This window comes from Elephantulus edwardii, unplaced genomic scaffold, assembly GCF_000299155.1.
Source record: "Elephantulus edwardii isolate Elephantulus edwardi_28Jun2011 unplaced genomic scaffold, EleEdw1.0 scaffold00041, whole genome shotgun sequence".
Classification (NCBI taxonomy): Eukaryota; Metazoa; Chordata; class Mammalia; order Macroscelidea; family Macroscelididae; genus Elephantulus; species Elephantulus edwardii.
Window position 1 is genome coordinate 3,714,733 of NW_006399791.1, and position 26,641 is coordinate 3,741,373.

Here is a 26,641-nt window from a genome sequence, read left to right on the forward strand (position 1 = left end):
TTTTAGAGCAAAAAAAGGGAAACTGTATATTTTTATATAGCTAAGACAAGAAGGCCATTTATACAAATAAAAGTGATACAAAATACATTACAAAAAGAGCACACATACAAAAGTCGTTAAGTTGGTCAAAGAGCAAGGAGATGTCACAAAACACCACGTTGAGCGCATCGGTGTGAACTCATTTCAGTCATCAAAGTCGGTCCCAAGTTGGAGTTACACATTTACTGAGGTAAAGGCACAATCACTTCAACATAATTAATGGGGAAGAATCCAGATTCCCCGTGGATCATTCCTTCATACCAATTTTCATCTATTTGATTGGTCAATGTAATGATGTCCCCTTCTTTAAATCCTAGTTCTCCTTGGTTTTCTGGCTCAAAGTCATAGAGACCACGACAGCAGGGTTGGTCCATGGGAATGTTAGAACCTGGTCACAGCACATGGAGAAGGGGAAAAGAAAAAGCACAAGTTAATTGGATAAATTACCCAAGGAAATGTGAAGAATTTGGAAAGACAGGTGTTTGCCTGGCTTCCCATGACTAGACGGGCTCCGCCTAGGTCATTGGAGGGGCTTGGGGTCTTCGGTCTCCTTAGCTCTAAGCTCTACTCAGCTTCCCCAGTCAGAAGAGGCCTCAGCTGACCTCCCAGGTCCAGCTTTCTTCCAGAAGCAGCTCCTCAGCTTGGTCTGGAGCCTTCCAGGAAGTATAGAAGAATCGCAAAGTCCGTCCCTACCACCAAGAGTGCACAATGTCTTTGCAGAGACGGGACAATGACATGCAAAACATTAAAAGAGCAAACCTGAGGTGGTCTATCACACAGCTCAGAAATTCATAGGAAGGAGAAGGCTTGGGAAGTCAGATTTTCCTAGAGACAATGGGATGTGGGCAGGATGCAGGAAGTGTTGAGGGCAGTGACCATCTATTTACTAATCAGACTAACCACTGTGCCTAGCCTAAAATTCTTGAAGTAATTTTTTAAAAAAAAACAAACATATTTCATATATATTCATTATATTGAGCTCTGGTGGCCTAGTGATAAGAAGGCAAGTGGTTCAAATCCACCAGCTGTTCTGCATGGAAAAAGATGGGCAATTTCCTTCTGTGCAATTTACTGCCTCTGAAAACTCACCAGAGGGTTAGCTATGGGGCATATCCAATTCAACAGTACCCAACAACAATGTATAACAACATGTATCATTTCAAACTAAAACATTATCATGAAATAAAAATATAGTACACGAAACAGAAAAGCCAATAAGTTCCCATTAATCCAGAAAGAATCCATGAAAAAGGAATATTTACCATGGCATTAAATCTTCCAGATGTCCTTATGAATATACTTGTGCATGTATTTACATATAGATTCTTCCATAAAATAATCTTCCTGTATATACCACTGTAAGTATCTCTACAGATTACTTCTACTTAATACCCATCATCATTTATATAATAATTTCTCATCAAAGAGCTGGACAATGACTAAGGATGACAGAGCATTGATGCCTTTGAGTTGTGGTGCTGGAGAAGAGTCTTGAACATATCATGGACTGCCAAGAAAACAAGTCTGTCTTGGAGACAGTGAAACCATGTTTCTCCTTGGAGGCTAGGATTTTGAAACTCTGTCTCACATACTTTGGGCATGTGGCCAGGAGAAAACTGGTTCTTGGAGAAGGACATCATGCTGGAAGGGTGGAGGGACAGCACAGAAGAGGAAGACTGAATGAGATGAGTGACACAATAATTGGGGCAATAGAGGTAAGTGTGTCAGAGTCAGAATGGCTCAGGACAGGGCAGGCTTCAGAGCTGTTGTACAAAGGGTTGCTATGAGTCGCAGGCAACTTGATAACACATAACAACAACAACAACAACTCAGTTTCTAATTTTTAGATATTTATGATCTTTCCTTCCTTCTCTCCTCCTTCCTTTTCCTGATTTTCCCTTTTCTGTCTTTTCTTAATTCTCTCTTGGCCTTTATAAAAGACACATATAGGCATCGGGGTGCGGGTAAGGCTGAGAAAAACTGGATGAAATATGTTTACGGCATTGAAGTCTATGGGGTAGAGAATAAAATATTATATTTTAGGGCATTATGTTTATCGTAGGAGTATGCAATGAGGGTTGCAGAGTGGATTATATTTGGGGTTGGGAGTAGGATCGGGGGAGGTGCAGGGGGGATTGTGTACCAATGAAAGGGTTTTTCTTTTGCTTTTCAGGGAGAGGAGCAAATGGGGGGGGGATGAGGTGGGGTGGGCAGAGAGAAGGGTGCAACAATGAATGAATGGAATTTAAAAAAAAAGACATATATTTACAACATGTATGACCCATCCCTTAAGATAAATTGCTAGATTTGCTACTCCTCCAGCATAACTGTTGGCAGGTTTTGGGTGTGGTTTTTAAAGATTTTTTTATACTTGCTATCAATTTTCTATCATTTTTCCCCTAAAACTTTCAAGAGCCTTCAGTCATCATTCAAATATTAACTCTTTATACACCATGTTAGCACACTGACTGTAATGAAAATCTCCAGATAAGAACAAAGTCAGTGGTTCAAACTCACCAGTCAGTCACTGTGTAAGAGAAAGGTGAAGTTGTCTGCTTCTGGAAAGATCTACAGCTTTAGAAACCCCATGGGCAGTTCTGTGCTAGCCTATAGGGTGGCTATGCGTGGGAACATAGATGACAGGAAGTTTGGCTTTGAAGTACATGTCATGATCTAAAAATCAATCCCAGTTTATCATCTGGGTCTGGAATTGTTTTTGGAATTGTGCTTTGAGGATAGAACTTGCTGGAAAGGTGGCTAATGTTTTTGCATACACATTACTATTGTTCTTGTTAGGTACCAGCCAGTTAACAAGGAGTCAGTTACAACACTATAAACAACAGACCAGAACCTTACACTATCCTTTGTCCTAGAAGTCATACCTGCAGTCAAATTGACCAAACTTTTCATTCATGGTTTATCCTCCACAGTTATACCAAAATACTCGATTAAATATTCCAATATTTTCATTTCATATTTTTATGTAAAAATCTTTTAGTCCATTTTAAATTTTAGCAAATAGTTTGAAGTGAAAGTCTTACCCGCTTTTTTAGAATAAGGATTAAGGCATTATTCTCAACACAATTTATTAAACAGTACATTCTTTCTCTTTTTTTTTTCTATTGCCCTTTTTCATTGATTATGTTATCATGTGCACTTGGTTCTATTTTAGGATTCTCTAGTTTATTTCACAAAGTCATTTGATATGAGTTCAAGTTGACTTGATGGCAATTGGTTTCTAAACCATTTTAAATTTCATAGATTTAAAATTAATATGTGGTAAATATCTTATCTTTAATATATTTTAAAAATTCTCAGCTATTCTCATTGAATCAGAAAATCTTTACTGTCAATGTATCAGATTAGCACCCTCTCAGGAAATGGTCTGATTTTGAGTGTTTCCTGAATTGAGTTTGAATATTTGATTTTTATTTTCAGCCATTTGAGGATGAAAGATTAATTTTAGGAGAATATTTTTAAACAAATGGCCACACTTACCTTGAGTGAATCCCATTTGTTCTGTATTATTATATTTTTATTTTCTGATTTTTGTTATTGCTGTTGATTGCCTTCAAGTCAAGCATGACTCACAATGACCCTATGAACAAAAGCCCTAAAGCCTTTCTGTAACTATCGATATTTTTCAAAGTTCATAGATTTTCTAGAGGCATGTTGTTTAGGAAGTGGATGCCCTAACTAGATTGACTTTATTCCTATTAGAATTAAGATTTTGCATTCATCTTTAAAAGTGAAAGGAGGCTACAGTTTTCCTTTGTTTTTAATGTTCCGTATCTTGTGGCTTAGTGGTAAGGAGTTGCACTGCCAACTTAAAGGCAAGCAGTTCAAATCCACCAGCTGCTCCATAGGAGAAAGGTGGGCAATCTCCTCCTGCGTGATTTACTGCCTCTGAAAGCCCACTGGGAGGTTCAACTATGAGTTGGTTCCAACTTGAGGGTACATAACAACAACAACATCTAGATTTAGTGCTAGAAATGTGTTAGCTTTACGAAGTTAAGTTTTTCTCCTTTTTCTAATGTCTAAAATACCAAAACCCTGAAGATTCAAAAGAAATTACCCCCAAAATGATCTGGACCTTTGGATTTCTGGACACAGGTGCTTTCTAGGAGAACTTATCATGGTGTCTCAGGATGTCTGAGAAGAAAACCAATCACTCAGTGCCAGTCTCCTACAGCTTACGGGGAGACATTTGGTCCTCAGCAGTCTCAGGTATCCATGGGGAGTATTGAAGGTGAGAGGATGAAGGTGAGGGTCACCTGGCTAAATGAGAGGATGCTTCACCCAGAGGAGCTCAAGGCCATGAACCACTGGTGGGTGATGCCAATAAACAACACAAGCTCCAACCAGACTATGCCCACGTCAGTGGAAGACTCGAACACCGACTCAGGCTACCATCAGCAGACAGACGTCCATTTATAAAGAGGCACAGGAAGCCTCCCGACCTTCAGCAGCTGACTGATTACATAAAAGCTCTCCTAGTCTTCATTCAGTACCCAGCACAGAGTGAGACCTGGGAAAGGAGGGCAGACAGCATTCCTGAGCAAGACCTTCCCCTTCTCACATTTCTTCTACCAGAACTTCGGTTGACATGCGAAGGAGTTTCGGTTGGTGGGGGAGGAGAAGAAGCTGGTGGGAGAGGAGAACATGAGGGCGGGCTTTTCTTTCTCTCCAGGTAGGTAGCACCTTCCCACGTGCTGACTTAGATATAAGACAGACCTTTAACCTGGCCCCACCCGCACTGTGCTCTCTGGAATCTACTTGAACTTTCTAGGATTTGGAAGGCTCCTTCTGGAACAGACTCTCGGTCCCCTCCCCCCAGCCTGTATACTCCTTCTGTCATAATGATGGGATCTGCAGAGGGGAAGGATTCGAATACTTGGGCTCCATTCCTTATCTTGAATTTGAAAAGAATAACATGCAGTGACTTCAAAGCAGCAGGGATTCGAGTGTTTGCAATAACAGGTCCTCTGGAAATTTAGTGCACAGGGGAGGCGGGTGCTGAAAATCCATAGCAACTTGAGCCCTGAGTCAAAGTCAACTACATAATGTCTAACTGTTTTTAAAGTGACCCCTAGAAAGGATTGGTATCCTGGTTGCATGGCTTCCACCACCAATTTTTAACAGAGGGGCATTCAGGTACCAAATCACATAGCAGTCTTGGGAAGCATTTTCTTGAACACAAAATGGGAATTCTAGGAAGGAATTTGGTAAGTGTCTGTGCACCTTGGTCTTTTGATGAAGAGGCAGAAATGCTCTGGAGCAGCCTCTGGGGTCTTGTGATAATCAGCCCCGCATGAGACCTCAGGTATCCCACCGGCAGAAGCCAGCTCAGCCCTGCTCCCTGTCACCTGTGATCCATGATGTGCCTACCGAGTTGCCATACCATTGTGTGGGTTATCACACTGACTTCAGGCCTAATGATTTCTTTTCCCCGTCTATTTGCTCAAAGTGGAATAGGGATGCTCAGAGAAAGAGAGGAAGACCTTCAACAGGATGAATTGGCACAGTAACTATTACCAATGGGGCTGAGCATATCAGAGATCGTGAGGTTGGCACAGGGTAGGGCAAGGTTCATATTTGTTGATCTGAGGGTGACTGTAAGTTGTAGTTGACTCCTAATAACAAGAGTGACAACATGTAGTCTAGAGGGTGCTCTGGTGACAGAGTCCCTAGGGAATAACACGGCTAACTCAGAGGTGGCATCACTCTGGCAGTTTGAATCCACAGGAGATAGGCAGTCTCTCCTCATGTGATTTACAACATCTGAAAACCAGCTGGAGGGTCAGCTCTGAGTCACTTCTGACTCAATGGCAATGACTGAGTGAGTGATTTACTCCACACACCACCGACAAGGGCCAATGTCAATACCAAATGGCAAACACTTACCCCCGCTCACCACCTGCATGGGTGTGTGTGTGTGCACTCCTTCACACACAGAGGAAGAAAAGGGGGGAGGAATCCAGGGCAGACACGTCACTCGCCACCTCATCTATTCTGAGCCAGGGACCATTGCCACGATGCCCACTTTGAGTTTCTGAGAGGTGGAAAGAGGCGAGCCCTCAGGTCACACTCCATCAAACCCAAACAAGGCCCTCCTGAGATTTGCGGGTGAACAGACCCCAACTATGAGTTCCCGGATTCAATGTGTGTGTGAGTGGGTGGTGTGTGAGCCTGGGTCCCTGACCAACTCTGAGTTGCCCCCAGCAACAGCCCTACTATCATCAAGACATTTCTGATAAATCCACTGCACCCACAGCCAGCCCTCCCGATTTACAAATGCAGCAGGACGCTATTCTGAAATTGTATCTGATGTCTTTTTATATTCTAGGTCATTCTTGCTGCACAGGGCCCACTCCCAACTACCTTGCTTTACCACCCCTTTCCTTACTTTAGGGGGAGGGCATAACCCAGACATGAACAAAGCACTCAATGTTTAGCTTTTTATTTCCAAAATAGTGCTATTTCAGTTGTGAAATGTTGTGAGAAGTTATAAAAGCCAAGGCTTCAGACTTTTGTGCCAGAGCCAGGTAAGTGGTAACACCAGAGAGAAAGAAAAAGTGAGAGTGAGGGAGAGACCCCTGGAAGGTCCAGAGCTTAGAGATTTTATTACAAGCCATTGAGAGAGAAGGGTTATTTCCTGCCACACAGAGAAGAGATACAAGCCTTTGTGGAGGGGAGGAAGGAGCCTGGAGAGAGAAAAAGTAGGATAAAAAGGGAAATATTCCCTAGATTCTACCTCAGGCTAAAATCTTTGGCCTGACTTTCAACTGAAGTTATGGAAGAAGGCAGGCTCCCATAGTGCTCTGGGCCAAAATGGCTGGGGCCAGCGTGGTGTCATCAAGCAGAGAGGAGGCCTGAACTGTGACTGCTGGGGGCAAAGCAGAGATCCCTTCAAGTCCCAGCAGGTGCTGAGGAAGTGCTGAGGGAAACGTTAGACCAGGGGAGGCCGCCTGGAGAAGGGCATACTGGGCTCAGAATACAGAGACCTGGCAATCCAGAGGCGAAGGCAGAAACCACAGACATCAGAGGGCGCCAGCCCAGGCCTCGGGTTCGGTGTGCCAAGTCACTGCAACTACAGAAGCCAGAAAGGGACCCAGCCAACCCTCCCCACCTGACCCCATATGTTGTTCCCTAAATGTCCCCCTCCTACACTCAGGTGACATCTTAAAGTGTAAAAAAAAAAAAAAGAGAGAGAGAGAGAGAGAGAGTGAACCTCCAAAAAAGCCAACAGCTCCATCAAAGCATTTTAACTCAGAATTGACTCAAATTCTGAATCGACTAAGTAATAAGGAGAGAGTCTATGCTTTCTATTGGAAGCGACGGAGTTACCTTGAAATGGTAAGATTATGGTTTTTTCCACCATTAGAAGAAATGGAAAAACGATTAATTTCTTTTTTGGCCAAGAGGAGAAATGGAAAAAAGATTAAGTTGTTTCCGCCATTAGTCTAAATGGAGGCTCATGAGCAAACTCAGCTCAGCTAGAAAGAAAGTTCCTGCCTACCTGAGTGACCATGTGGGGATCTTCCTCCCACACAAAAGATAAGTCAACATCACCATGGGAGGAAAGGAGAAGTCTAGGTAGAAGGGGCTACATCTCTTCAGTGGGAGCTTTCTAAGCATCCTGGACACTGACTTCCCAAGTACCTAATGGTCAGGCTTCCCATGATCACAAGCCAGCACCTCAGCAACGATCTAGTCTTCAGAAAAAATCAGTCCCTCCAATCTTGACTGACAGCCCACTTCTTAGTCCACAGTGATCTGGACACCGGGGTATGGGCAGCCGTGAGCCTCAGCCCCATGTTGTCCAGCTCGGAAGCTCGGCCTCCCTGCTGCCCCCGCAGAATAGCCGGTGTTTATTTTCTCTCACTCCTGAGACCTGGCTTACCGTAACGTGAGAGCAGAGGTGGGAAAAACACAGTCTTAAAGTACTGAAACAAAGATTATTTTAACAGAGAAAAGGGAGCGTGCCTGTTAAATATTTATTATCCAAGCTCTGTTCCACACCATTAAACCGGAAAACCCATCGAGCTGATTCTCACCCATAGACTCTTCAGGGCAGAGAGGCAGCGCCCCTCAGGGCCTCTAAAGCTGCAGTCTTCCTGGAAGCAAATGGCCTCATCTTGCTCCCAAGGAGCAGCTGGGGACTTTGAATCATCCACCTTTCATTGAGCAGACAGGTGATTACCCACTGCACTACCCGAGCTCCCGACTGCAGAGTTAAACACTCCAAACTCACTACCACTGGGTCGTCAATTCTGAGTCAGAGAGACCGTGCAGGGCAGAGTAATTCTGCCCCACGTAGTATCAGCTTTATGGATGATGACTGTCTCATCTATTTCCAGTAGAACAGCTTGTGGGCTTGAACTACTGACCTTTCCATTAGGACTTGAGTACTTAACCACTGTGCCACCAAGGCGCTTTGATCAAAATATGGAAGTTGTGGTGTTAGGGGCCATTAAGTTGAGGATGACCCATGGCAACCCTGTGAACAACAGGTCTGAACCCTGTCCTGTCCTGTGCCATCCTAGACCAACAACAAAAAATATCCAAATCCACTGCCATCAAGTCAATTCCAATTCACAGCAACTGCTCCACAGGACAGAGCACATCCACTCCATCGCTCCCAAGACGGCAGTCTGTAGGAGAGCAGACTTTCTTTCTCCTGAGTAACAGTTAAGTTCCAATCATTAACTTTTCAGTTAAATAGTCAAGTGATTAATCACAAAACCTTCAAGGCTCCACTGCACACCATTTAGTGTGAGATGTAACTCCATTAATATCTCTGAGACACTGAGAGTACCATCTTGGCCCGTGGTAACCACTAAAACCTGAAAACTTTTCTTTAATCCCCATACCTGATTGTTGATGGTGGTGGTGGTGTTAATGTGCCATTGTGGAGTCCAGATGACTCTCCAATGACTCTTCAAAGGCTATAAATTACACAGGAAGAGATTGCCAGTCTTTCTCTCACAGAGAAGCTGGTGGATTTGAGCCACCTGCCTTTGGGTTGACAGCGTAACTCCTTCCCACTAGACCACCATGGCTCCTTCAGAGCTAAACAGGGCTGGGGAATTGTGGGCTTGCCATTAGTCAAATGTTTGCTATTTCTGAAATCATGGAGATGGAGGTGAGCACTTTAACAAGGAAATGTTCAGGGGTGCTCTGGTGGCCGAGTGGCAAGGAGCTGCAACTACAATCCCAGAGGAACATGGTTCAAATCCACCAGATGCTCTGCCGGGGAAGGAGGGACAATCTCCTCCTGTACCAGTCAGATCTGATTTGACGGTACACTCACACAAAAATAATAAAAAATAAAAATTGAAAAAAAATAAAATAAACCTTCTTTAAAAAAAAAAAAAAAAGAAATGTTCATGGTGTTTCTAAGTGGCCAGTTGAGAATAATGAAGAAAACAATAGGTTGGGAAACCTAAAATATGCTTATCTTAAAATACTATTCCTTCTTGTGACTATTATGGCCCACTCATCATCAATATTGGGTCCCTTGTTATTTTAATAGCTTGAACATGTTTTGCAAGGTTCAAAGTGAGTAAAAACAAAGCTGACATTTGGCCATTGTCCAGGGCCAGGCAGAGTTCACACTCTGAGCCACTTTGCTGTGCAAGCCCCCTGAAAACCTGAGCATGTACATTCATCTTCACTCAACTTCAGAGTCAGCTCCAGCCTTTGACTAGACCAACTCCACCAGCTAGTCAGGCGTGGACCAGCCTTTGGGTTCTCGGATGGGCTTGTGTGTGCAGGATTCCCCAGGGACTGGAATCCTAAGAGAGTGGTCTCCCGGGACCCTACAATAACCCTCAAGAAGGTCTGCTCAGGGCCCACCTAGCCTTGGATCTTGAGCAATGTACGTCATTTTCTTGATCTCTTTCTTGCTTTCTTCAGACTGAGCTCCTGCTTCAAAGGGGAGCAAAGGAACACGGCTTCCCCTTAGAAAAATAAAACCTGGCCTCTGCTCCAGGTGGTGGATTAGACAGCAGAGTGGGAGGGCTGTTTGCAGCCTGGATTCTCTCAATTGTATTCAAGGATCGGGGAGCCTGTCCCCAAGGGCCCTACTTCTCACCTTGATACTATGGGAACTGAGAATTGGGAGCAGTAGACAGGGGGTAGTTGTTGTTGTCAGGTGCTATGGAGTTGCCTGAGACTCATAGTGAACCCCCTATGGGGTCCTGAGCCAGGCTCACTGACTTTGAGGCACCCACCCCCACAGCTCTTCAGTTGGACTTGAACTTGGTTTGTTTTCACACCACCAAAGAAGCCCACTGGGGTGTCTCCTCTACTGTTTCAGATTCTGGGGGTTTCACACCTGGGAGCATTTGATCAGAATGTCCCACTGAGGAGAAAGGCAAACTGTGACTCCCCCACCCCTGTTTGCTTTTGAAAGAGAAGAAGTGGAGAGAGAAATCATCCACAGAGGGCTGAGGACCAAGTGCCGCAGCCAGTCAGGTGAGGGGGCTACTGACCTGAGGGGGCGCTTTGCCTTTTAGTAAATGCCCCAGATTGCTGTCCCTTTTGAGTTTTGGTTCCTGCTTTCTATAGTTTTTCTCTTTCCTCCCTTGGAGTCACCTTTTCCTTCTGCCAGCGGGCCTTCCTGAAGCAGTCCCTCGGGCCCTTCTACTCTGCTGCTTCCAGTCTGCTGTAGGCTGGAAATCAGATAACTGATTAGGTCAAACCACCAGCTGCACACCAGGGCCACTTACTCTGTACCCCTCTCCCATGTTATCTGCTTTCATGAATCCTCTGAACATTCCTGAACACTGGAGTATCTAATCCCTGAGCTTTAGATGAGGAAAAGGTAGAGATTGGATTTGCACCTCCTTCTGCAAGCTCAGCTAATGGGCTCAGCTGCTAACTGAAAGGTGGGAAGTTCAAATCCTCCCATAGGAACCTTGGTAGAAGGGCCTGGTGGTCTATTTCTGAAAGAAGCAGACACTGAAAACTCATTGGAGCATAGTTCTGTGCTGTCACACTTGGGGACATCGGAGTGAGAATCAGCTGAAGGGCAAATGATTCTGGTTTTTCTGACAACAGAGTCTGCTTTACAGGGCAGGTGGCAACATTTGAATGAGTAGATCACTTTCTGCTGGCTTCCTGGTTCTGAAGTGTAGAAATTTGGAGACATCTCCTTATTAGTCTTAGGCTACCAAGTTCCTGGCTTGTGCAAATGGTTTAAGTGTCCTGTACCTCCTGAAATGCCTCAGAAGAAATACCTGGCAATCTGCTTTAAAAAAAAAAATCAGAGCCTTAGAAAGTTCTATGGAGCACAGCTTGGCTCTGAACACACACGAGCTGGCCAGGGGTCTGAACCAATACCATGGCAGTTTGTTTGGTTTGGGGTCCCTTTGATGAGAGGCCATTAAGAAAGGCTTGTTGATGGGATGAGCCAGCTGTCCAGATCAGGACTGGAACCAAAATCACCCCAAGATCTGATTGTATCGGCACCATCTGGCTGGCAATTAAGCTCTTAGGATTTTAGGGAGGGAAAATAAAAATATCTGATTTGGAACATTCAAGTTGATTTCCAGCCCAGATTCAATCTCTGGACCAGGCACCATGCTCGATCACTATACTAAATCTTTTGAATTCAGATGAGAATATCCAGTTCAAATACCATATGTGAGTGTGTGTACACGTATATATACGTACACACATAAACACATACATACATATATATTTGTTTGTGTATAATATTCTCCTCCTAACCTAAAAATCTCGCGCTCTTGTAGAAAAATTCTTTTGAAGCTAACATCTTTTTCTTTAGCTAACCCAGACATAATTGTATAATTATGTAAAGACCATAAAATCCACTTTGCTCTAAACCTCTAAAATAGTCATCTTGTCCATTGGACAGAAAGTATATCCCTGGTTTCCACCTCTGGCTTTTAAACCAGCCAAATAGGTCACATCTGAACTTTTCTTAGCAAATGTCAAATGCTAAATCTCTGCAATGATGAAGTAGGAAATTATGGAATGTTCTTATTGTATTCCATGGAGTCAGAACGGACTCATAGCTGACCCTCCAGTGGGTTTTTCTGAGGCAGCAAATTGCAAGGAGGAGATTCCCTAACTCCCCGAATAAATTATTGAATAAGGTCTAGTAGAAAAGTTCCTATGAATTTCTTTCTAGAAATAATAATAGCCCTGAATTAATCCACAGGAGGGGTGATTTATTAAAAGTCAATGGTATTTATTAAAAATAGTTATTAATTATTATGATCTAGAAGATAAGCATGTGAGATTTGTTTTATCCTTAATACCAACTATTCACATTTTACATACAAATAGAAACACATATTCCCTCTGTGGGAGAAAGACGGGCTATCTCCTCCCATGCAATTAACAGTCTCTGTAGACCTGCTGGAAACTCAGGTATGAGTTTGTTCTGACTTGGGGCACACAACAATACAGATTTCTCACTTTCATTGAATCAGAATCAAATCATAGCTGACTCTTCAGTGGGATTCCAAGGTATAAATTGCACTGGCCAGGAAGACACTGGCCATTTTTCTCCCTTGGATTCAAATGACCAGAGAACCTTGGCCTTTGGGGTATCAGCTCAACTCCCTATGGACTATGTCAGCAGAGAATCCTTCGGTTTAGATGCGCAATCTCTTCCGGGGCAATCAATAGCCTGGAACACCCAGTGAAAGGTCAGCTCTGGGGCTGTTCCTACTCGCCACAATAAGAATGAGAATAAATTACACATGATTAACAGATAAAGTTTGCTCCCTCTACCTGACAAACCCCGATTTGTCTGTGGAGATGGTTTCTGCTGATGCCACAGAAGCTGCAGCCAGTTTATGTATCAAAGCTTCCTGGGAGGTGAACCCACTCACACAAGCAGATCCAATGTTTGCGGGTTGTTTTTGCCACCCTGAGTTAGGGAGAAAGGACGACAAATGACAACCATAATCAGAGGTGACTTTTTGGCTGCCAGCATAGGAGTCCCTTGCAGGCTGTGTTTTGTTTGGCCTGCTCTTTGCTTTTTACAATGTGGATAAGCTGCCAATATTCTTTCTTTTAAAAATCAGGAGACTTCATAGAAACATGTGACGTCTGGCTTCTCCTGAAACATCAGAAAGGCTGCCTATCCTGGGTGCACATTTCCTAGGCAAATGGTATATGCTGTTAACCATCATTGGCTGCTCCCTCTGGGGGAGCTCCAGGTCCACTCATCCCAGTCACGCTCCCGTCTGGAGGGCTGATGTCAGCAGCTATCACTGGCTTCTCCTTCTTTGCCTATGTCTCTCATGCCTATAAGCTGATGTTACAAGTCTGACATTAGGGCCACGGATTGAGCAACCCTAGGAAGCATCAGTCAGGGGGCTTCAGGCATAGGCTTCTCTGGAGTTGTGCTATCTAGGAGCTCTGTTTATAGTTCCTGGAGGCATACAAAAATATATATATATTTAAACTCAGAAAAACTCAATGTCAGAGTCAGACAGACTCACAATTAATGCTTCAAAAGGTTTCTATAGGCTATAAATGTCATGGGAAATGATCGCTCTTCTTTCTCCCAAGGAGCGACTGGTGTGTTTGAACTGCCAGAGAGGCATGGCCTTTGGGTGAGTAGCACAGCTCCTATCAGACGAGGGTACAAGAGCAATGCTCTCTCTCTCTCTCTCTCCTCATATACTAATATTTAGGTGATGTTATCTTAAAAAAGATTGGAAAGGTATGGGGCACACCCTTCCCAATTTTGAACCATGCAGTGTTTCCTTGTTCTGTTGTGACAACTGTCTTCTGGTCCAAGAACAGGTTTCACATAAGCACAATCAAGTGTTCTGGTATTCCCATTCTTATCAGCCACAGTTTACTGTGACCTACAGAGTCAAATGCCTTTGCATAGTCAGTGAAACACAGATAAACATTCCTCTGGTACTTTCTGCTTTCAGCCAAGATCCATGTGACATTAGCTATAATATCCCTAGTACCTCAGCCTCTGCTAAACCCAGCCTTCACTTTAGACAATTCTGTTGATGTGCTATTCCAGTCATTTTTTTATAATCTTCAGCAAAATCTAGCTTGCATGTGATATCAATGATACTGTTTGATAGTTTCTGCATTCTGTCGGGTCACCTTTCTTTGGAATGGGAAGAAATATGGATCTCTTCCAGTCGGTTGGCCAGGCGGTTATCTTCCAGATTTCCTGATTTCCTGACACAACTTGGTGCGCACATCCAAGAAAGCATCTGAATGTTGAAATATGTCAATTGGTATGCCATCAAGTCCTGGGGGCCTTGTTTTTTGCCAGTTCTTTCAGAGTGGCTTGAACTTTTTCCTTCGTCACCACGGACTCTTGCTCATACATTGTTTTATGAAATTCTTCTGTGTCTGCCAATTCCTTTTGGTAAAATGACTCTGTATACTCTTTCTATCTTCTTTAATACTTCCTGGATCATTTCATACTCTTCCCAAAGCATCCTTAAGTATTGCAACTCAAGGTTTGAATTTGCTCTTCAGTTCCTTGAGCTTCAGAAATGCTGATTGAGTTTGGCCCTTTTGATTTTCCGACTCCAGCTCTTTGTACATTTCATTATTTTACTTTGTCTTCCCATTCTGCCCTTTGAAATCTTTGGTTCAGCTCCATAATACTTTGATTTCTTCACTTTGGTTTGGCTTCACGGCACTCTAGTGCAATATTGAGAGTTTCTTCTGACATCCATCTTGTTCTTTTCTTCCCCCTCTGTCTTTGTAATGATGTTTTGCATTCTTCCTGGATGATATTCTTGATATCCTCTCACAGCTCATCTGGTCTTCACTCAGTGTTTAAGGCCTCCAACCTCTTCCTGAGATGGTTTTGAAATTTAGGTAGAATAGCTAAGGTCAAATTTTGGTTCCAGTGGATCTGATTTAATATTCCTCAGCTTCAGCTTTAACTGGCATATGAGTAATTGGTGGTCTGATCCACAATCAGCACCTGACCTAGTTTTCACAGCTGATATTGAGCTTCTCCAGAGATTCTTTCCACAGATGTAAGCGATCTGATACCTATGCATATCATCAGGTGAAATCAATGTGTATATATAACCTGCATTTATGTTTCTAATAAAATATATTTGTAATGAATAAGTCATTGATTGTGTAAAATTCTATTATTCTATCTCCAGCTTCATTTCTGTCACCAACTCCATGTTTTCCAATTATTAATTCTTCTTCTCTGTTCCCAACTTTTGTATTTCAGTCACCCATTATATGCAGAAGAGATTATCCAGGAGACTGGGCTCTATGAAGAGAAATGTGACATCAGGATTGGAGGAAGACTCAACAACAATCTGCATTATGCAGATGACACACCCTGATTGCTGAAACAGAGAAGTATCTGAAGCACTTGTTGCAGAAGATCAAGGACTGCAGCCTTCAATATGGATTGATACTCAACATCAAGAAAACAAAGATTCTCGCCACTGGGACGATTGGATAGATGGTGAGGAGATTGAGATTATTAACAGCTTTAGTAGGCTTGGCTCCACAATCAATATTCTTTGCACAAGCAGCCAGGAAATTAAAAGATGTATTACATTGAGAAAGCCTGCTGTCAGAGACGGCTCCAAAGTACTGAAGAAGAACGATGTCAGTCTGGAGACTAAGGTGCACGTGATCAAGGCTGTGGTCTTTGCATTTACTTGCTATACATCAAAAAGCTGGACAATGTCTAGGGATGATAGAAGGAGAAATGATATCTTTGAGCTGTGGTGCTGGAGAAGAGTACGAAATATACCACAGACTGCAAGGAGAACAAGCAGGTTTGTCCTATACGGGGTGAGACCAGGCTGCTCCTTGGAGGCAAGAATTCTGAAGCTTCATCTGATGTACTTTGGACATGTTGGACCAATTCTTAGAGAGAGAGACATCATGCTTGGGAGGGTGGAGGGAGGTCTCAAGAGAGGAAAACCCTCAATGAGATGGATTGATTCAGTGACTGAGGTAATGGGGGTGGGTGTGTCAGAGACAATAAGATCAGCACAGGATAGAGCAGGGTTTAGGGCTGTTGTACATAGAGTGGCTATGAGTCACAGTCAACTTGATGGCACATAACAACAACAACAACATCTTAAAATATAAAAATTATACATAATGTAGACTATCAAGATTTTAAAAGAAATCGTATTTTAAATAACATCACAGAACCATTTTAGGTCTTAAAATTTCCATATCTAAGTTAGAAGGTAGAAAGCCTTGGTGGTAAAGCAGGTTAAGTACTGGGCTGTTAAAACTGCAGATCAGCAGTTTAAACCCTCGCTCTACCCCTCAGGTAAAAGATAATACAGTTCTAACCTGTAAAGATTTACAGCCTCAGAAAACCAATGCGGGGGGGGGGTTCATTATTAGTCTTGAATCAACTTGATGGCAGTTTATTTTTTGTTTGCTAAGGTGAAAATTAGGTCTTACAGGTTTTTCCCAAACTCTTTCTACATACTCAGACCTCAACCTCATTACCATCAAGGCAGAACTGCCTCATAGCTGAGGCTACAGTGGATTTTCAGAGGCTGTAAAGCCCGTCGGAGAACACTACTCATAATTCTCCCTTGAAGCAGCAGGTGGATTCAAACTGCTTGGCTTTGGGTTGGCAGTGCAACTCCTTACTCATTGGACCACCAGAGGTCCCTTTTATAGGCTGTTTATAAGAAGTACAGGAAGCCATTCCCTGATCTGAGAAAAGCTGTGCCTCCGAAGCTTCCTTCAGGTTTTAATGTAAGAGAAGGATTTTTCCTGTCACACATCAATGGCTGCTGCTGTTGTTACGTTCTGCCGAATTGAGTACAACCCACAGCAACCCTATGAACAAAAGTTCTGATCCCTGTCCTATCCTTCACCATCCTCACACTTCCTGACACACGTAAGCCCATTGCAGCAGTCATCATGTCCATTCACCTGGTTAAGGATCTTCCTCACCTTCACTGACCCTCTGCTATTCCAAGTATCATGTCCCGCTCCAAGGAATAGCCCCTCTTAGCAACATGCTTAAAGTATGTGAGTCAAGCTTTATCATCTTTGCCTCCAAAAACCATTCTGGCTACCCTTTCTTCTAGACATATTTGTTTGTTCTTTGGAAGACCATGGGATATTAAGTATTCTTCTCCAACATCACATGTTGCAAGGAGGAAAGGGATGTCCTTGGAGAGGGATGTCATGCTTGGGAGAGTGGAGGGATAGTGCAGGAGAGAAAGACCCTTGATGAGATGTATTGATTCAATGACTAGGGTAACGGGCATAGGCGTGTCAGAGACAGTGAGATTGGCACAGCATAGAGCAGGGTTTAGGGCTGTTGTACATAGGGTCGCTATGAGTTACAAGTAACCTGATGACATTCAACAACAACATCATGATTGTTGTCCTGTTGGTAAAAAAATTTTGTTTTCTTGACGTTGAGATGGAATCTATATTGAAGTCTGTATTCTTTGATCTTCTGCAACAAGTGTTTCAAGTCCTCCTTCTTTTCAGCAAGCAAGGTCATGTCATCTGCATAATGCAGGCTATTGGTGAGTCTTCCTTCAATCTTCTTCACAAGAGTCCAGCTTCTCAAATAATTTTCTCAGCACACAGATTTCCTAGGTATGGAGAAAGAATACCACCCTGACACACTCCCTCTTAATTTTAAACCATGTAGTGCTCCCTCGCTCTGTTCCCACAATAGCCTCCTTGTCTAGGTCTAGGTTTCACATGAGCAAAATTAAGTGCTCTGAGGCTCCCATTCTTTTCAATGTTAGCCACAACTTGTTATGATACTTCTGGCAATTCATTATCTATGTACTATTATAGCCATTTTTTATGATATTCTATGGTATTTTGGTTGTTTCCACATTCTGTTGGATCATCTTTCTTAGGACGGGGAATAAATATGGATTTCCCCCAATCCATTGGTCAGACAGCTGTCCTCTGAATCTCCTGGCAAGACTGGTAAGTGTATCCAGGCTTTCATCTATTAACTGAATGAAGCAGTTGGATTCTAGAAGGTAGGTAATTTTTTTTTTTTTTTAGATTAACAGTCTGTTGTGGGCTGTTTGGTGGACAGGGGACTCTTCTTTAAATCAATGACCTGGTGGGTGGGATTTTGTGATTAAAAGTTGGTTGAGGCCTGCCTGAGAGCCACTTGTTTAAAACATGAATGGCTACTCATTAACAATGAAAACCACAGTTTGATGAGACTCTCACTACCATAGAAAATAAAGGAGCAGAGAATACAGTGTGTCCATTTGAGACAGAAATTCTTGAACTCAATGGACTCAGACCACACCAGTAGCAGTGTCAGGGAACCAGAAACAAATGTTAGAGTAGAACTAGTAATGCAATTCTGTAGAGCCAGAGCCAAGGAGCTTCACCTAGGCTTACTGGCTGAGTTGAGGAAGGGGACAGGGGAGTGCCATAATTGGCAGAATCCAAAGAGTTTGGTAACACTGGTCTACAACCACAAAGCTGAAGAGAAGAGAAAGCCTTCGAGCATATCAATAAAAGGTGTCCTGGCTCAGGAATTACATTCTGACCTAAACTGTAACCTATTACTTTCCATAGACCCATAATAATAAAAAATAAAGAAAAACCTATCGTTTGAATTTTCATTTTGTTAAATACTTTTAATTTAAAAAAATTAGATGCTCAGCCTGATCACTTTTTGGTTTTTTAAAAAATAAAAAGATGACTTGAAGCATTTACTGAAGAAGATCAAAGACTGCAGCTTTCAATATGGATTGCATCTCAACATCAAGAAAAGAAAAATCTTCACCACGGGACTAATAGATTGACGGACCATGAGAGATGGAGAAAGGATTAAAACTATTGAAGATTTTATTGCTTGGCTTTACAATCAAGACCCATGGTAGAAGCAGTCAAGAAATCAAAAGGTTTGTTCAATTGGGACATCTGCTCTCAAGGATCAATTATATCCATATAATATACTGATTGTCAAGAGAAATTAGATCATTTTAAAGACCAAGTTGAGCCTGATGCAAGTCATGGTATTTTCAATTGCTTCTTATGCATCTGAAAGTTGGACAATGAAAAAGGAAGACTGAAGACTAATGGACACCTCTAAGTGTTAGAGAAGTATATTGGCTATCTCGTGGGCTGCCAGAAGAATACACAAGTCTGTCTTGGAACAAGTGCAACCAAGGTGCTCCTTCAAAGGCAAAGATGATAAAACTTTGTCTCACTTACTTTTAGCATGTTGTCAGGAAGATCCAGTACTTGGAAAAAGGTGTCATGATGGAAAATATAGAGAGAGGGTCAATGGAAAATATAGAGAGAGGGTCAATGAAAAAGAAGAAGACTGTTAGCAAGATGGACTGACATGGTGATGACCTCAATGGACTTGAGTGCAGCAGTGGCCACAAGAATGGTGCAAGACAGTGAATAATTCTGCTCTCCGGTTCATAGTGTCACTGGGAGTCGCAGTCAATTTGACGGCACCTACCAAGGAGTTGTGTTCATAAAGGTGTATTACAGCCACAGACTTCAGAGCAAAGAAGAATCTTGATGGGTCTCAAATTAAATCACTTCATTTCAGGATACTGTCAAATCAGCCCAGAGATGTTAGGAAAATGATCGTAATTCACACAGCTAGCAAGCGCTGCATCACAATTTAGAACTTCTGTTTCCTTGTTCACTCTTCTGTCAGCATACTTTGCCTCTGTAAGATTACTCATAATACACTCATAATAGGGACATGCAAGGAGGGTTGGTGGGAAGAAAAATTACACTCATAGTCGGGACGTGCAAGGAAGGCTGATGGAAAGAAAAAAATAAAACAAAACAAAAACTACCAGAAGAAAAGAAGAGTAAGAAAGGAGAAGTGGAGAATGGCTTGCAGAGTGAACCCAGCAGAGTTCCCACTCCGAAATTTTAATTTCCTCTTTGGAAATATGGGCAAACCTATGTGTGTCTGTATATTTCATTTGTAAAGTGCTTGTCTTCTTTAATTTTTCAGACTTCACACTTAACTTCTGAATAGATGTTTATTTTCTAATGCAATCCTAGAGTCTCTGCTCCAATGAGGGGAATGACCGAGACACTCTAGAAGTTATTTCAGAGATTCCTAGAAGTGTCAAGAAATTTATAAAAGTCTCTTTTATACCTAAGGGGAGTTAGAATGTCTTAATATAAACTATTTGAGAGATTTATTTCACTCACTCTGAAACGCCTGGAGGACACATTTGGAACACACATTTGTTAATCTCAGCCTTCTACAGTTTTAAAGTAAATCCCAGATTGGAGGACATTAACTCTTAGTTGTGATGATATAAAATTATCCTCTCTTTAAGAGTTTCAAAGAGCACTAGTGGCAGCATGAGTGACATGTTGGGTTGCTAAATAAAAGGTCAGCAGTTCAAATCCACCAGCTGCTTTGCACGAAAAAGAAGAGACAGTCCCTTTCAGTAAGATTTATAGCCTCAGAAATCTGATGGAGGGTCATGAGATATAATCAACTCGACAGTAGTGGGTTTGGTGTTTTTTTTTTTTTGTTAAGAATTTCAATGAAAATAAAAACCCCGTCATATACAAGCACATCTTGTTTTACTGCTCTTTGCAGATGCTGTGTTTCTTCGTAAACCAAAGGTCCATGGCAGCCCTTCACTGAGCAAGGCAGTTGGTGCCATTTCTAACAGCATGTGTTCACTTCCTGCCGCTGAATCACATTTCAGTGGTTCTCACAGTAATTCACATTTTTCAGAATTCTATAAGGCACACTGAATGGACTATGTGTAAGCACAACTTCAGTGTGTACTGGGAAACCAACAAATTCACGAGACCCGCTTCATCCCAATAATTGATTTACTGTGGTGACCAAACTTAGTAGTATTGCTGATGTAGGTCTACTGATACTAAATGTAAAACATCCTTTGTTTTCTACTTTTTATGTTAATAATGCCATTGAATGTCAATTGAGTAAGGGTCCCAGGGTGGGGCAGAGAGTCTGTGCTCATCCACTAACCTAAGGCCGGCCATTCAAATCCATCCTATAGTGCTGCACTAAGGCCTGGCAATCTGTTGCCATAAAAATTACATCCACAAAAACCCTATAGAGCACTCAGCTTGATTCTGTGACATACAGGGTCACCACAAGCTCTGACTAACTAAACTGACTTCGTTAGTTTGATCCATGGGTTTGTTCAATCACTGGGTTTGATATTAAGTGACAACCTGTGACCTGCTAAAAATGGCACCAGAGTGTAAAAGATATTTGAGCCCAGGGCATGAGTTCATGCAGTATTTTTTTCAAAGTGGCGCTCATACTCTCTCGCTCTCTCACACGCGCTCTCTCTCGTTCTCTCTCTCTCAGTTCTAGGACTTTCCTTGGCCTCCTTTTGTCCTTGGAGACAGAGGGCTAGCTAGCATGTGCTGATGCAGCAGCCTGACCCCATTCTCAGGAGCTAGGGGCAGGCGTAGCTTTCTCTGAGACAAGGCCTAAACGTGGTCCTCATCTGCACTCCATCATTTCAAGTGCCACACGTCTTCTGCTCTCTCTGGTTCCCTGTGTCCTTTCTCTTAACCACCCACCATGCTGTTATCAAAGCTCCCATCTCCACCTAACGGTATATCCGGCATATCCGGCCTTCTTGACCCAAGTCAGCCCTTTCTCCCTCACTTTTCTTTTTTCTTTCGAAAGAAGAAATAACGAAGAAAATGTTCTTGGAATTCATTTCTGGCAGAGTCTTGTGAGCTTCACTTTAAATTGTCAGTGAAATGCTTGACATTTTTCCTTCACTTTATAAACATTATGTGCAAATCGCTCAGGACCCTAATGGAAAGTCATTTCCCATTAATGCAGACTATAAAATGCCATTTTCTTTTGAAACTGTGCCTTAGAAACAAACAGTGCAGGGACCCCCTCTACACTCACAAATTCCACCCACAAATCAGTGGGGCCCGAGGCTGGATGTGTGAGTGGGGTACAAAAGTCACAGCCAAAAGTGAGGCTGGCTGTTTGGGGCAAGGACACAGGGCGGACAGTGGCTCCAGCAGGAGAGAACCCTGGGATTGGGCCTTCAGCCACCTGAAAAGCCATCTTTTGCATAACTATGTGGAAAAAAAAATAATCTCATGTTATTCTGGCTGAATAACACCCTACTAACAGCTTAATTTCCCCAGAGGCTGAGCTACCGGCCAAGGAGGGAACAAAGGCGCTGTCCTGCACAGTCTCAATAAGGAAGCCAAAGAACTCATTTTCCTATCAGTGTTTTTTCCTTTCAGCTCAGATGTCCAGAACAGACCACCTTGGCGACAACTTACTGATTTAAATATCAGAATCCCTGTGATCTAGAAGCTTGGAAATAAATCATTCCCATGCATTTAAATCTTTTCTAACTATCCCCAGCTTTTCCTTCTTAACAATAGAAAAGGAAGTTGCTCAACTCCGTTACTTACTGGCTCTGTTTTCTTGAGAAATTCTCATTTAACCTCCTTGAGCCTCCACTTACTTTTCTATACAATGCAAATAGTAATACTCGATATACACATAAAGGTGAGTGATTTTAATCTGCAGCCCTCAGGTCTGGTTTAAATTGTTTTTTGTCAAGCATTCTTCTAAGTGGTATAGCACTGGTCTGTGCATTACTGTACAGAGGTAACTTATGGTTGCTGTGATGCTAAACACTGGGACATTGATGTGCCAAATGTGAAATTGGTTACCCATGGTGGACAGTGTTTGGTGGAGCTTCCCAATTAAAACAAGCTTGGAAGCAGAAGGGGCATCCACTTTAGAAATGGCTTGCCTCTGGAAACTCTATGATGAACAGTGCTCGGGTCTTTCATTCATAGGGTCACTAAGAGTTGTCTACGACTAGACAGCACTTAACAACAACAACGACAACAATACATAAAGTTAGTATAATATCAAGCTCTAGGGGCCTAGTGGATAAAGACTTGCACTGTTAATCCAAAGGCATGCATTTCAATACATAAATTACTCCAAGGAGGAGATGAGCAATTTCCAGCCACTAAAAACATGCTAGAAGATCAGCTATGAGTTGGTTCCAATTTGACGGCATATAACAACAGTATAACACCTGACCCATGATAGGCACTCAGTAAGTAGAGCTGTCATTTTTATTTATCATGTTCTTTTTACTGTTTTATCAGTATTATTATTACTTTCTTGCAATATTATGAAGCCTGTGACCCATAGCAACCCTAGGTACAGCAGCTCTGGACACTGCCCTGTCCTGAGCCTGTCTCACTAATTCTGACACACCAGCCACCATTGCTCCAGTTATTGTATCAATCCATCTCATCCGGGATCTTCCTCTCCTGCACTGTCCTTCCACCCTTCCAAGCATGATGTCCTTCTCCAGGGCCTGGTCCATCCTGGCCACGTGCCCAAAGACTGTGAGACAGATCTTCAAAATCCTAGCCTCCAAGCAGAAACTTGGTTTCACCCTCTCCAAGACAAATCCATTTGGTTTTCTTGGTAGTCTGTGGTATGTTCAATCCTCTTCTCCAGCACCACAACTCGAAGGCATCTATTCTTCCCCTGTTATCCTCTGTCATTGTCCAGCTCTCTGAAGTAATTGTGAAGACCATGGCCTGGATTAGGCGCACCTTAGTCTCTAAACTGACATGGTTGCTTTTGAGCACTCTGGAGAGGTCCATGACAGCAGATTTTCCCAATGCAATTCGTCTTTTGATTTCCTGTCTGCTGGTGGTAAGAATACTGATTGTGGAGCCAAGCAAGCTGCAATTGTCAACAACCTCAATCTCTTCTCCATCTATTATGGTGCTGCCAATTGGCCCAGTGGTGAGATTCTCTGTCTTCCTGATATTGAGCTTCAATCCATATTTCAACCCATTATTCAATCCAAGCAGGAAGCACTTCAGGTCTGACCCAGTTCCAGCAAGCCTGGTTATGTCTTCTTCATATCATAGGTTGTTGATGAGTCTCCCTCCAGTTTTGATGCCACTCCTCCTCATAAAGCCCTGCTTCCCAAATTATCTGTTCTGCATACACAATTGGAAAGGCATGGAGACAGAATGCATCCCTGATGCACTCCTTTCCTGATTTTGGGCAATGCAGTGTTTCCCTGCCCTGTTCTGAGGACTGCTGCTTCCTGGTCCTGAGATACAAATAGGGACAGATGATAGATAGAGATATAAAGATAGAGAGAGAGAGAGATCTCTCAGACATAAAATATCTGATTGGATTCTCCCAGCAAAAGGACTGGCCACACTCACTGACTGCTGGCACACACCAATGGTGATAAAGGAAGAAGTTCAGGCTGCATCAAAAGAATTGGCAAAAATGAGATCCCAGGGATTGGTAGGAAACCAACGAACATGTTTCAACAAACAGATACAGCCCTATATGCATTCACGAGGCTGTGCCAAGAAATTTGGAAGAAAGCTACCTGGCCAGTTTGACTGGAACTGGTCCATATTTATTTCTATTTCCAAAAAGGTAATCCAACAGGATGTGGAAATTATCAAACAATATCATTAATAGCACATGTAAGTAAAATCATGCTGAATGTAATTTTAAAAATTGGCTAGGACAGTACATCCTGTACAGAGAGCTGCCAGAACGTCAGGCTACATTTAAAAGAGGCTGCATGGCACCAAGGATATCATTGCTGATGTCAGATGGATCTTGGCTGAAAGCAGAGAGTACCAGAAGGATGTATACCTCTGTTTGATTGATTATGTGAAGGCAACTGATTGTGTGAATCATAAAAAAAAATTGTGACTAACATTGAGAAGAATGGAGATTTCAGAATATTTAATTGTGCTCGTATAAAACCTAACCTAGACTGTCTCGGACCCTCGCTTCCAACATGACGAAGAAAAGGAGAAACAACGGTCGTGCCGAAAAGGGCTGCGGCCATGTGCAGCCTAATTGCTGCACGAACTGCGCCTGGTGCATGCCCAAAGACAAGGCAATTAAGAAGTTCATAATCCGAAATATAGTAGAGGCAGCTGCTGTCAGGGATATTTCCGAAGCGAGTGTTTTCGACGCCTATGTGCTTCCAAAGCTCTATGTGAAACTGCACTACTGTGTGAGTTGTGCCATTCACAGCAAGGTGGGGCAGGAACTGTTCTCGTGAAGCCCGAAAGGACCGGACACCTTCACCTAGATTTAGACCTGCAGGTGCTGCCCCACGACCACCACCAAAGCCCATGTAAGGATTTCATTCCTTAAAAGGCTGAAGAAAAAATGCATCTGAAAATAAAATGGAAATTACACTTTATAAAAAACAACAACAACAAGAACAAATACCTAACCTAGACCAAGAAGCTGTGGTCCAAACAGAACAAGAGTTTAAAAAGAAACTGGCAATGAGAGAGATGCAAATCAAAACCACAATGAGGATCTTCTCGCTCTAGTAATAGTGGCAAAGTTTAACAGGGTAGCAAGTAATAAATGTTGGAGAGGATGGCAAGAAAGGAACACTTGTACATTGTTGGTGGGATTGTAAAATGCAACATTCTGGAAGGCAGTTTGGCACTTCCTCAAAAAGCTTAACATAGAAATTTCCATATGACCCAGCTATTCCACTACTTGGAATATACCCTGGGAAAATGAGAACTGAGGCACAGAGACTTGTACACCAGTCTTCATAGCAGCATTATTCACCATTATGAGAACATGGAAACAGCCTAAGTGTCTAACCACAAATGAATAGATTGAGAAATTATGGTACATTCACACAATGGAGTATTATGCAGCACACAGGGGCAATGATTTTGTAAATTATTACCTAACTTGGGAGGGACTGGAGAGCATTATGCTGAGTGAACTAACTCAGTCCCACAAGAACAAATATTGTATAAAATCATTATTGTAGAATGAGTATAAGGATCCAAGGGGGTGAGATGGAAGCAGAGGAATGAGGATGTGCAGGGGGAGGGGGAGATTAATCATGGGTTTGTGCAATTTTATGGGTGGAGGGTTGAGGGAAATTGGAAGAATCTGGTCTGGGAAACAATGTATTAGATCCTCAGGCCAAAAAAAAAACACCACCACAGCATCAGATCTAGAAGATGCTTTTCTGGACCCTGGAATTATCACATTGTGTCAGCAATGTAAACTGAGACAGTACATCAAAGAACTTAGCAGATGCTTTGTGGTCAGGACCTGCTCTCAGTACAGCCTCAAGAAAAATCTTTCTCTGAAGTTGGTACATGGGATTTGGACTTCTATCCTTCTAAACAAGAGATGGACAGCAGTGAGGAAAATCAGTAGAAGTGTGTAGTGCAAGGCATCACAGAAGTGACTGGTGTTCATATTGAGAGATGGCTGGGGAAGGGAGGGTTTGACCAGGTAGCGGGGTGTGCGAGGAATGGGGAGGTAGCAGGGAAAGGGTGCTTGGGGTGGGTGGGCAGTGACTGTATTGATTATTTCTGTAAGGGAAGTGTCTTTCACCTGCTGGGTTAAAACACTTGCCTATCAGATATTCTTCTAACACTGAACATCCAAATTAAGATAGACTAGAAAGAAGATTGGCCATCCACTTCTGAAACATTACTGGCCTTTGAAAACCGCATGCACAGCAGAGCACACTTAGAGTAAACTGGCAGATATGACAACAGAAGTTGAGCCATCAATTTTTTTTTTCTTTTTCCTTTTATTATTTTTTAAATT

General features: G+C 42.6%; 1 protein-coding gene across 1 annotated transcript in view; it reads right to left on the reverse strand.

Annotated features, from left to right (window-relative positions):
- Positions 1 to 221: 221 nt before the first annotated feature.
- The window catches only part of SH3GL3 (SH3-domain GRB2-like 3), a 75,035-nt gene continuing 48,615 nt past the window's right edge, over positions 222 to 26,641 (reverse strand). The window contains exon 8 of the mRNA XM_006885126.1: positions 222 to 427. Within this exon, the coding sequence (XP_006885188.1) occupies positions 222 to 427 (206 nt within the window). The remainder of the gene's footprint in view (positions 428 to 26,641) is intronic.